The sequence below is a fragment of the Hyposmocoma kahamanoa genome, unplaced genomic scaffold (assembly GCF_003589595.1).
Source record: "Hyposmocoma kahamanoa isolate Upper Pololo Valley unplaced genomic scaffold, ASM358959v1 86936, whole genome shotgun sequence".
NCBI lineage: Eukaryota > Metazoa > Arthropoda > Insecta > Lepidoptera > Cosmopterigidae > Hyposmocoma > Hyposmocoma kahamanoa.
Window position 1 is genome coordinate 7,754 of NW_020654408.1, and position 13,258 is coordinate 21,011.

Genomic DNA, 13,258 nt, shown 5'->3' on the forward strand with positions numbered 1-13,258 from the left:
AAAAATCGACAACACTAGCTTATTTTTACAAATACACAGATAAAACACACATTCATGTCATGTCCGTACACAAAATAATAGGCCTGTAAAAAAATCGATAATCATGATGATGGTGTCGATATGTATTATGTAATGGTTAATCACGTATATGAAATGTGGTTCCACCGTTGGCTAGACTGGATGTAGCGGATTTCTAATTGCAGTTTTATGTGGCACAGCTCAAGACGGCATATTTCATGGAGACCTTGACGCAGTGAATTCGATAATGGAAATGAAAAAACATCGTTCGTTGCAACTACATTTTAGCATAGCATGCAGAATAGCAAATGTTATCATAATTGCAATAAAAATCTCAATGGAATTACGCAATGGCTAGTGGTTTTATAAAAATTAGCAGAATTGGGCCCCTGATAAAGCTGTGGCGTCGTGTAGTTTTATGCCAGTCCAGCGGTAGCGTGCCAGCGTGCTGAACGACTGCATATTATTAGTGCCAGTGCCCTCCTCGTGCCAGACACTGAAAAGAGAAAAGTTTCGGTACAGTGGCTGATGCAACACGGGAACACTGGAATTTGTTATTTTTCTACAATATGTCGCGTAAATGTTAACTTATAGACTGTAAGGAAGGTCTTGGAATATTCGTTACGAATTATATGAAAAGAAAATATGATTATCGCATACCTAGAGATAAAATGATCCCTGTGACATTTTGGACTGTCATTTCTGGGCATCCGTCCGAAACAATTACTGTCAAATAAGTAATATTCGACAAAATTGAAAGACAAGTATCCAGTACGAAGCTTCATTTGCATCACGCGTCTTTTCATTTGGTCAAGTATTGCTTATTTGGCAGTAATTCGGACGGATGTCGGACGGAAATCGAGAGTAGACCCCTGCTACGAATCGGACGTAGGGCGCAAACGCATGGATGGTATGGAGCCCTTTAGACTACGGAGAGACGTAGGCTCTCTCTGTGTGTTCTACCGCCTTTATAATGGAGAGTGTCGATTCTACCATCGCACCTCCCGCCAAAGGAGTAGAATCCATCCCCACATCTTAGATGCCTGGCATTGTAAGACCACGCGGGCATCTCGTCCGTTCCTTCCTCGAACCTGCAAGATGTGGAATGATCTTCCTCTTGTAGCATTTTCTTTGCTCTATGACGTGGGGTTCTTCAAAAAGCGTGTTTGCAACGCTCTCAAAGGCTGGCAACGCATAGGCAGCTCATCTGATGTTGCAAATGTCCATGTGCAACGATGACCACCTCCCATCAAGTGGCTTGACTGCTCGTTTGCCTCCTTCTTTACATAAAAAAAATACGCTCTAAATTATACGCTCTAATTGTATCAATTATTGACGTTTTTGTAATAAGCTTACTTTTCGCGCTACACAAACGTAGAAATACCTTTTAGAATGAAAGCACATGTAACCGGATCAATGAACGACGTAAACCAGTACCAAGGCTGTCTTGCCAACAGTACTAGCGTCTCAGTCACTGTATCTGTCAGTCGTGAGTCGTGATCAGTCATTCAGGGCTATGTTTTTGTCTTTATTACTTGCTTAGGGTTGTATTTTTTTTTAATATTTCCGCCCCAGATCTTTTTTTGTTATAAAACGCTCACTGATGAGACGGCACGGCAAAGTTAGGGGACGAATACCTTAATTTTATGACGTTATAGTTTAAATTTCAATGATAATAGAAGTAGCTACGATAACAAATCTACGGTAAGCGAAGGGATACTGAACCTGCAGCCTTCGGAATGTCTCGGCAGCCTTCGAGATGCTTCGGCAGGTTTCTAAGGGTCGTATTCTAGAACTCTACTCAATGCTCAAGTCAGGATTGCAAGTCCTGACTTGAGCAGACTTGAGTGTGATTTCAAGCACTGGAAATACGACCCTAATGGCAAGGACTTGAGTATGATTTTCATTGCTTTAAATCATACTCAAGTCCCGACTTGAGCATTGAATAGAGATCTGGAATACGACTCAAAGGGTCGTATTCTAGAACTCTACTCAATGCTCAAGTCAGGATTGCACTGGAAACACAAGCACTGGAAATACGACTCTAGGCCTTGAGTATGATTTTCAGTGCTCACTGCAATACTCAAGTCCTGACTTGAGCATTGAGTAGAGTTCTGGAATACGACCCTAAGTCCGGTACGGATTGCCGCTCACGCTATAGCTTACAAACTATCATTTTTAACCGAGTTCAAAAAAGGAGGAGGTTCTCAATTCGTCTGTATGTTTTTTTTTGTATGTATGTTACGCGATAACTCCACCGTCTGTGAACCAATTTTGATGATTCTTTTTTTGTTGGAAAGAAGGTACCTCAGATGTGGTCCCATTTAAATTTCTAGAAAATATTCCACCTCTAAGAGTGGCAAACTAGGGGATGAATGACTTTTGAGGTTGGTTTTTCTAACCGGAGGTTATTGTTAACATAACATGCAACGGTTACTTTGTACTCTACCATGAGATTATAATAATAATAATAATAATTCATTTATTCGCTTCAAATAGGGCACGGTGCATTATACATGTTGATGGTAAAAATTAAATCAGCACTTAAACCTATTCGGCCTTCCTAAATAAAAGCATGCAAATACAATAATCAAATAATACACTGATAGATTAAGACTGAACGTAAAAACAAGAATCAGACAATAAATTGATAAAGTTAATGGATTTAATATTATTATTAATTTATTATTCAATTTACAATTAAACACATATGTACATTTAGATTTTCCTTTCAAAAACCCTTTAATGGGTTTATGCGAAAGGAATTGAGTCGCAATAACTAAATACTAAGACAAAAATATTATAATTTAAACTAAAAAAATAATATAATATAAGTAAATAAAGTTATGAATTCTGCCCTTTAAATCTTCCGAAATAAGTTTTACAGCTTGTTTACATTTTTTTACACTTGAAAAAATATCCTCATGAAGCTCTGCTGGTAATACGAGGTAATAAATACGAGGTTTCGTAACTGAGTGTGTCATAATTTAAAGTAAATAATAATAATTGTAGAGAAAAATGTATGCATCAATTAATTAGTTCTTATATTTCATGAATTCGTCAACTGAGTAGAACAAACGATCAAAGAGCCACCTACGCAACTCCTTTTTGAAACTAGTCAATGGACGAAGCTTAAAGCGATCTGGTGTATGCATTGACTTACAAATAAATGGACGACGGGTCTAATACAAAAACCGCGAAAAAAATGTCCCAAGTCAACCTATTTAAACGTAATGACATGTAAAGGAATATGAAAAAGCTAAAACGTTGAATTTAAATTGTAATGTCATCGCAGTACTGTCTAGTTTTGCTTGCTTCGCTGTCAGTCGAACAAACGAAGACTAAAGCGCGAATGACGCTCTGTATACGATTTTAACGCCCTATAAGTTCGGACACTTTTTAGCGCGGACCCGACGTCCATATAATGGTAAGTCAATGGGTGTATGATTAAAAATGTTTCCACATATAACGTACGAGTTAATATGGAAACGTTTTCTTTGGGTATTGTACCAAGTATCATTGGAGTTCCTTAGGCTTCTGGCAGTTACGTCCTTCGCTATTGTGAATTTTTATAGATTTCGTTTCACAAATATACCAACTTCGAGTATGTAAAGGCATGAGAGGGGCTTCACGTTTTGAAAAGTGACTTACGGCGCTACATTGCAGATGGCCCGTATTTGAGGAATAAAAACCTTCCCAAAGTCTGTGCCGATTACTATATTTATCGCTAGCGACCAGTAACCGCAGTACAGCTCCTTGTGAAAGAGTTCATCCAGGGAAGTACTGCCAGTAATGTCAGCATTACTGTGTTCCGGTTTTGAAGGGTAAGGGTGTTAGCGAAATTACAGGCACGAGCGCAGTGGCAGTGCCCCTTAGATCTTCAGAGGCACTGCAACTGTTATGGACAGGCGTGTAGCTTACCATCAGGCGCACGAGTTGTTCGTCCCGTCACTTTATATAATAAAAAAAACTGCGTAAAATGTTTGTGTACGAAATGTTGTTTCGTCTTGTGACCGCTAGGGGTGTTGTATAATTTGACATACAAAATTGTGAAGCAATTTACGCGGTTCGATAGCGAAAACTGTCACAGTAATCTCGTGGTAGAGGCCTTAGAATAATAACGCATAGAAACCTAGTCCGCACACGCTAAGTGAGGCAAATTGAAGCGCTCCCAAAGGGCCTACACGAGCGGGCGGGCCGTCAGTGCTCAAGGTCAACTTGCACCGCGAACAGCTCAAGAATTTTAGCTAAAACTGACGAAATGTGCGGTAAATGAGTGTAAAAATACGTCAGACAAACATAAAATAGATACTAACATCACATTCCACAAGGAAGTAACGCGTTTCAACTTGTATTTTTATATAAATATTCACTAAAACCGAAAATTAACCTACTATTAAAACTAGCCTACATGAATTTGATTTTTGCCTCACTTGTGACAGTTCGTTTAGAGGCACTAAACAGGGGCTAAGCGATGCTGTGAGTCATGCCTAAGGATACTGTTGCATTTGTCTTCAGCATGCGCTTGCATATAGGGGTGCCGCAGGATCCCCTGTCCCACGGTTTCTCGCCAATAGGCGCTGGTCCTAATTCACAATTTTTTTATTGTGTACAGTTTTTTAAAAGGATTATGTTACTAACTACAATACCAATATCATATGATTAAAGCGTAAACATAATTATGTTAATAACCATGCAAATACATAAAACAATCTTATCCAAGAAATATAATTTTTATTATATTTATCTTGAGATGTTTTAACATGTAACTAGAATTGTGGCTGGTTGTGCGTAATTAAAAAGATAACTGTGTAAACGCGAAAGATTGTTAAAGTATTTATTTAATTTGATAAGCAACGTGTTAACAAAGGTAGTTAATTTTTTAAAATAACATTGTAATATATGATAAACATTGACGTAGCTGCTGGTTTTCGGAGTTTATTAGTCGCTACCTGCGACACCCGCTTTCACCCGTCCAAAGACAAACTTCACCCGTTCAAAAAATGTAACGGCTTTTGCTGTAATATTAGATGTCATATTCTACGGTCTCTGATAACGACGTCACTCATTAATTGCATGAAGTCGAGATCGTCTGCATGCAGTTAATGTGTGAAGTCGTTATCAACTTCATGCAGCAGAGGTCTCGGATACGCGTGAAGTCCTTGTCCATGTCGTTAGACATGAAGTCGAAATCGACTTCGTGCAGTCGAGATCGACTTCATGCCGTTAATGCGTACTGTCCATGAATGGGTAAGGAAAAGAAGTGTAAGTGTTACTGTGTTTAGTGTTTTTATAATTGAAAAAGTATTTTATTCCATTTTCAGATTGAAAACAACTACTTTGACATAATACAGAAGAACAAAAAGCTGACTAACAAAACAAAGGAACTTGTTAATGTAAGATCATTTGAACATCTAGTAGATCTGCCGTCCACTGTAAACTTCGGTTACGTGACAAAACGTCAAATAACCATTATAAATAGCAAAAAATAGATAACAAAGTTCTCTTTTAAAAACCTTTAAAATTAGTTAATGTGTTCGTCTTATCGGAACTTACCCCAACGATGCATAGCTGAAATATCATCAAACAATTTCAATATTTTGTTTATGGTTTTTTATGACATTTCAAACAATTATTATGTCACTTAACCACGGTTTAGTTAGCGGGCGGCAAAGTAGAGTTAAAAAAAGAAAACTGATAATTATTCATGGAAATGCACGTCAAAATGTAATGTCAATATTGAGTTTTGATGTTTATTTATCAATTATTTTCTGATCCATCCCCATTAATATTCATCAAAACTTCATAACAAAAACAAATTTTAATAAACTACATTACAAGCACAGAATAATATATACAGTAGAAGCGCTTAGTTTGCATGGCACGTATACCAACAGTTCGTGGAGTTCCGCAGACTTGAGCTCCGCCATTTTCTCTTTGTACTATTCTATTGCTACAATCACCAACTTAAAAGGGTCTGTAACTGGACCTTTATGTTACATACTCCACGTCAATGCTTAATGTAATAAAAAATGTAAATGTTATATGTTTGCGGACGGTACATGCTTTATGAGCGCAGGACAAGACCTAACCGCATTGTTGCAGAATCTACAGGAGGACTTTAATGACCTGAACAGATGGGCACATGCCAAGGAATTCTTCTAAATATATTTAAATTTTTATTGAATTAACATTCAATTATTTTTATGTGAAATTATTCCACTAGTTTGTTATTATTACAATTGAATATCAATTCAATAAAAATTTAAATACAATGAATAGCGACATCTCTAGCCGGGGCTGATAGCTGTAAAGGTCTAAGTGGGTGATGAAATATCATAGATTTCTCATAGATGGCGCTACGACTAAAAAGTTATTGAAAAACCAAATACAAAGATACGACGCAAGCACATAGAAAAATTCGTAATGTCCGTTGGTTCGTTCCGTGGCTTATTAGTTGGTATAGCGTCTGGCACGGTAAGCTGGTAGACGTCGGTTCGAATCCGGCCGGATCGAAGGAATTTTTTCTGAATATTCGATCTTTGTATTAATAATTATGATATTCTAAACATAAATAAAACAAAGTCCATGCACATATGTTCAGGGCATAAGAGGAAACTAGGAACCGCAGAACAACTTTTTTTTTTGATAGGGCACTCATTCGAGTGCCTGCATCGCGGTGGCATTGCGTGTACCAGTGCATGTTTATAGATATGTTAGGGATAACCCCTATAAATACTAACTGGTTCTATCACAATAACGTAGATGATCGATTTAGTTGGTCGATACATAGAGATGTTCTTTGTACTAGATTGCGAGAGATATTAGGCAGATTCAACGTACTTGTTTATAGTACTCCTCGTGCGTTTCTATATACTCTCTATCATGCCAAGGAACCCAAAATTATCACATCTTATTTAAAATATGTAAGATAGTACCTTTTGAAAAAAAAAGTCTGCTTTCTCAAATATTACAAGAATATTCAGGTCATGAATACAAAGTATCAAAAAAATTGTAATTATCCAACAAGACAAGCAATGATGAACAAATAACGTATATGGGAAAAGAACTAAGGAGTATTTACTTCCAACATTGTTTAACCGTCTTCCGTCACACGTAAAAAACATTAAAGGTAGTAAAAATGTCGGTTACAAATGCAATAAAACAATATTTGTTAGATACATTGTAGGTAAATATTGAAAAACTGTAATGTTGGTAACTGAATGTAATGTTTATGTGTTTATGTGACTGTAATATTAAGCGTATCAACCAAACCCTCCTGATAAAGAACCTTATTTTGTTTGTCAAAAAGTAATTGAAATGGTAAGTAAATTAAAAAAAGAAGTCCAAGAAGAAGACCACAGATGCGCTGGTACGACGATAACAAAGTGGTTAGAAACGACTCAAGACGAGCTTGATTTTAATTGCCTCTCCCGATCGGAAACTGCGCCTGCGTCTTTCTAAGTCGAGGCGCACAATTCTGAATCGCAACTGACCGATCGGAGACTTTGACATTTCTAATCGGAACAATACTTGATTTAACTCACAAATTAGAAAGATATAGTAGGAATCAGGTTCATCTTCTCGCTCAGAAATCCATCTGATTTCGAGACTACCCGATCTGGTCATGAATCAGGCCTCGGGAAAGATGGCATAAACTGAAGGAGGCCTTAGAGGTAGAGAATGGCTAAAGAAGAAGAAGAAGAAGCACCAACCAATAGCTCTACACTGACTATACACAATTCACAATATTTTATTCTAACTAAAGATTAAAACTAAAGTTAATTCAGATAGAATTGAACGTATTCAAAAACGTTTTCTATATCATTTAACTTATATAGTTATTTTTGATACAAGTGCGGAATGTTAGTCACTATTGACGAGTCTCGAGGCTTATTGGCCCGACCCAGAGGCAAGGGTCAAGACCCGCGGCAAGTGCCAATGACAAATGCGTGTACCAAACGACGTTTTTTAATACATTTGCGTAAAAACTACATTGAAAGTAAAATAAAACAGTATTTAAAAAGAACTCATGTTATTTCTTTGTCTGTTAAAAATTCAGAGTACAATGGCAACTGTTGCCAGTATTCAGCCACAATAAAATTACTTAATTTTAGTGGCGCGACGCTCTCGCGTAATACTCACCTCCGGTCATTGTTAATACTCAGGGTCGTATTCTAGAACTCTACTCAATGCTAGAGTCAGGATTGCACTGGTAACACAAGCACTGGAAATACGACCCTAATGGCAGGGACTTGAGTATGATTTCGAGTGCTTTAAACCATACTCAAATCCTGACTTGAGCATTGAGTAGAGTTCTGAAATACGACCCTCAATCAACCATGTTTATGGAAAATATTTTGGTATTTTTAAATGCCTATGCAATATAACAAATAAGATGTTTGTAAGTAAATGTAAGTTTTAATGACGAGTTACCTCACAAAGCACATAGATATTAAATAAATATACAACCTCTTTAGTTCTATATTTAAGACTTGAAACAACAGTAAATTAAAAAAAATGGAAATAAAAAGCACTAGTGCGAAAAATACAACTTTCGGCACCATTTGTAGTACGAAAATACCACGTTTTGAGCAACTGTATTAAAAAATAATTTTAAATGTAAACAGCTACATTACGTTATCACAGAATAGTATACAATAGAATACGTTTATTTGCCGGAATACAGTATTTATACAGATCTTGAGTAAAATGTACCCAACATTGTATGCAACCTGCATGCAGGTGTGCAAATGTTAATTGTATTCCACATTTGTCTCTACAATTACAAACCATTTTGTCAATTGTGATTTAAAAGTAAGTCCTTGTAGTAATATAATTACATTAGATAAATTATTTAAAAATCTTATAAATATATTGAAGCAGTTATTCTTAAAAACGAGTTTGTGTAATTTTAAAAAACCTTTGATAACATGTATACACAGATCACATAACAAGTCAAATAATTTCTTTTTAAATATGTTTAAGGGTAAGTCTGCGATCGCTGCAAGCAAAGTATTATATCTATATCTTTATAGACATATTATAGCAATTCCTAGATAAGCAAGTAGTGTTATGAGAGGGGCCAGCCAAGCGGTTGGGATATCTAGTTAAACAAGTACATACTTCACGTTTCCTAGTAAATAGGGCCTGACGTCGCTCGTCTTGGTACCCACCTACACAGCCGTGAAACTTTTTCACTTCCGATTTGTAAAACAAACCTCGGTCAACACTGTCCACTGTATCGAGTGTGCTCTTCTTACAATGCTATCAGGTTTGATTTTGACATTTTCACTGGTTCTGTGACTTCAGCTAGGAACTCTATTAAAAAGTGTATTATGTGCTGACTTTGCAATAGGTTTTGTTTTATTTATTGTCTTCTCATAAGTATCAGATGCAAATTTCTTATTACTGTCATTATGCACTTTTTGTTAATGAAATTTGATTATTGTGTTCACGTTAAGTAGGGTACATTATTTTCATATCATCCATTGACTTACAATTATGTGGACGTCGGGTCCGCGCTAAAAAGTGTCCGAACTTATAGGGCGTTAAAATCGTATACAGAGCGTCATTCACGCTTTAGTCTTCGTTTGTTCGACTGACAGCGAAGCAAGCAAATTTAGACAGTACTGCGATGACATTAGAATTTAAATTTAACGTTTTAGCTTTTTCATATTCCTTTACATGTCACTACGTTTAAATAGGTTGTCTTGGGACATTTTTTTCGTGGTTTTTGTATTAGACCCGTCGTCCATTTATTTGTAAATCAATGATGCCTTAGTGTCTATAGTACCATTGATTTGTACCATCAATGGTACAAATGATACTACTATGTGTCCTTAGTACCATTGAAAATTATACTTGTTTATACCGTGTATTTACTTGTGAAAATAAAACTCACATTTTCTAACGACGCAATTTTTCTAAAAACAATGCGACTGTAATGTCGCCTTGAATTAATTGCATTTGCACGTGTTGAATGTAATTGTTGCGGTCGATCACCGCTTTTGATCTTAAGTTTTGTGGCTCTGTTGTCAAAGCATTTACGGAATGGTATGCAGCATCTGTTTTTAGAACTTTTAGAAATTGGCATGTTGTGGTAGGTTTTCTCATAAAACGCTTGTTAAATTGACCGTTCCATGCTTCGCAACAATTCGTTGTTCGATGTCTCTCGCCAAAACTGCACCACTGTGCTTTTTTCGGCATCCAAAAATGTGTTATATACTTTAACAAATCATTAACTTCTTTTGTAGTACCAATAATTACACTCTCTGCAATTATATAATTCAGACCTTCTTCTATTTTGGACTCTGGCAAAAGAGGGAGAACCATGCACAAGCTCACTATTTTATTTAACCGAGTTCTTAGGTTTTCGCGATTGTTACACATAGGAAATGAAACTATTTTTCCGGATTTAAATCGCGTATATATTTATGGTCAACCGTGACCATGGGACCTGTAAAGGGCCCGAAACGTCGGTTTGTTTGAAAAAACAAATATACGCGATTTAAATCCGGAAAAATAGTTTCATTTCCTATATTTTATTTAAGTTTTTGTTACTATTTTTTTTAAATTTATGTAGGATTTTAAGTTGCGTAGCTTTCCTTTTAATTTTATCCAGGAAATGGAAGTAGCAACCGTGATGTAACACCTGGGGAAATGCACGTTCAATGGCATTTATTGCCGCTTGTTCGAAATCTGTTATAAATTTATGGGGTTCCCATTCCCAGTTTTTTTCGTTTGTAGACATCCGTATCTGTGACTTGATTAGTTCAAACATAATCAAATAAGTCTTCTGTTTCTTATTCGGTAGGAGTGCGTATATTACAGGAATCACATTATTTTCATTTGCGGTGCTGCCTATATCACAAAAAAGTACATAAAGCTCATAGAACGGTTTCAAGCAATTCTTGAAGGTCCCGTCACATAAGAACACTTTTCCGTTAAGCACAATTTCCCTCGCTTCTTTTAGAGCAAAAATCAGGATACGATCGTTGCCATCACGGTAATCAGCAAGAAGGAAGTCATCTGGAGGCACTTCAACTTCTTTCATGTCATTGTATGCCATCTTCTCAACTCCTGCCAATTTCCTTCTTCTTCTGTATGCTTTGCATTTGTATTTGTTATACGTGGGTAATTTCTTAATCAAGTGTAGTCCTGTATCTTTCATTGATGCTATGGTAGTTCTGTAAACCGCAGGTACTGTCTCTTCGACATTTGATGCTGCTCTGTCTAAGCTTGAGCTTGTGATAATACACATAATGTTTTCATTTTCGTCTGGTAAACAGTTCTCTGAATGCTGCCTTTGTTGTACCAACTTTGACTGATCCTGGAGTAAACAGAAATTGATACTAAATTTTTGAACTTTTGTACGGCTACAATTAATTTGTATTTTTTTAATGTAAAAATTAAAAATAAAATAAAAATATACAAATACCTATCGGATGGACATGTCACACACAACGCAAACTTCAATGTACAATGGCTACTACACTAAACAATGTACACAGAAACAACCAGCCTAATTAATACAAAAATGAACTAATCAAAGAAGTGTGAAAAATCATTACAGTTACAAAATGCCAATAAGGTCGAAATTAGCTTAAACATGAATTGACCCTAAGCAAAAATAAAAAAAGCTAATTAACTTTTTTTTTTAAAACTTTACCTGGGTAATCGTAACGGATCCAGTACAGTTAAAGGTTTTGTAATTTTTACATCTCCACAAACAATTGTTGTTTTTATACCGCACGTGGAAATAATATTGGTGGCCGTTGTAGAGTAACACTTTGCCGCGTCCACGAGCGACTATTTTTATATCATTTTGGTCACTGCTCACATTTGGTTTTTCATTACTAATATCCATTTTATCCCTTAGGTTTAGAATTGAATACGTTTTTTTTAATTAAAAACACATAATCCATCCCACAATTAATACATTTACTTATAATGTCAATGTAATCATTTGTTTACGGCAAAAGACAAGATGCTTTCCAATGAGTTATTTAAAAGAAGATTGTAATCTTTGAAGTGGCCAGGATTTAATCTAGCACTTAAACGTAGCGGAAACAGCCAAGAAGGTTTTTTCCTCAATGAATTGTTGGAATTATTTATTTACTATTAAACCCCTATTATATGTATATATTTTTTGTATGATTTCGATGCAATGGTACTAGCGACACGTGCTAGTATCGGTAGTACCATTGATGGTACTAAGGACACATAGTAGTATCATTTGTACCATTGATGGTACAAATCAATGGTACTATAGACACTACGCCTCAATGATGATCGTCACCTTATTTTAAAATTGTATTGTATGTGATATATGTATATCAACATAAAAACTTGACTTTGATAAACTGCCGGTGCAAATTAGTCATTAGCAAAGCCAGTTATAAAACTGAAGCCTTTTGTGTATCGTTCTGTCGCGTCGTACCTCCCAATTGCATAGACTGACCTCTAAGCCTTAATTCAAACGGCATTGTCCTGCGCGTTTTTTGACTTTGACTTTGACTTTATTCGATTATAAACGGATACACAGCGGCGTGTATATGCGATATATTTTCATGCGTTAAAAAGACGGACGCTATGCCGCCGGAAGACCAGAAGGTAATGGGTTCATCCTATATTTCAAGAAGCCCTTCACAACCGGAACACAGTAATGTTGACATTACTGTTTGGTGACAGAAATAGGTAAGATACTTCCCCGGACGAACTCTTTCACAAGGACCTCTATTGCTACTTACGTTAACATAAGGTCAACTGCCCCCTTTGGCAGGATAAGCCCTGTCGATCTCAGTCACCACCACCCGTACCCTTCAAAACCGGATCCAGTAAACTTCACAAGAAGCTATGCCGACACGAACTCTAGTGCACGTAGCCATCGTTGATCTAATACAGGTTTTATGTAAACATGTGATATGATAAAACGTTAGTAACAGATTAAGATATCTTTATGTATTTGCTTCAGTATGATTAGGTATGTTGTCTAAATGTTGAAATACAAAATGAACCTCATACATTGAAAATGGGACAAGGTTACATTTTTGATGGTTATTGTTCATTCAGCATACAATGGAAGACATCAATCAATCCGTATTTGGTCGACGCGATCGTCCTAATAAAGATCATGACGAACGAGGAAAGTAAAATGGTTTATAGTGTACTAGGTCGACAGTTCTCCTTTACTTGTCAGCCGAAGACTGCAATCTGCCGAACGAAAACACTGAGTCGT

The 13,258-nt window shown here is 36.4% G+C and overlaps 1 protein-coding gene across 1 annotated transcript; it reads right to left on the reverse strand.

Moving 5' to 3' along the window:
- Window positions 1-390: 390 nt before the first annotated feature.
- LOC113235025 lies at window positions 391-12,259 on the reverse strand. Its single transcript, XM_026470550.1, has 3 exons — window positions 11,690-12,259; window positions 10,800-11,350; window positions 391-514 (listed from the first exon to the last, which is right to left on the reverse strand). The coding sequence occupies exons 1-3, from the start codon at window positions 11,885-11,887 to the stop codon at window positions 391-393; spliced, it is 873 nt and encodes a 290-aa protein (XP_026326335.1). The 5' UTR covers window positions 11,888-12,259.
- Window positions 12,260-13,258: the final 999 nt, after the last annotated feature.

Excerpts from the sequence above, each read along its gene's own strand:
- LOC113235025 (XM_026470550.1), bottom strand. The coding sequence starts at position 11,887 with ATGGATATTAGTAATGAAAAACCAAATGTGAGCAGTGACCAAAATGAT. Across the intron at positions 11,351-11,689 it reads GATCCGTTACGATTACCCAG|GATCAGTCAAAGTTGGTACA; the intron begins GTAAAGTTTTAA and ends TGTTTACTCCAG. Across the intron at positions 515-10,799 it reads CAGAAGACTTATTTGATTAT|TGTCTGGCACGAGGAGGGCA; the intron begins GTTTGAACTAAT and ends TTCTCTTTTCAG.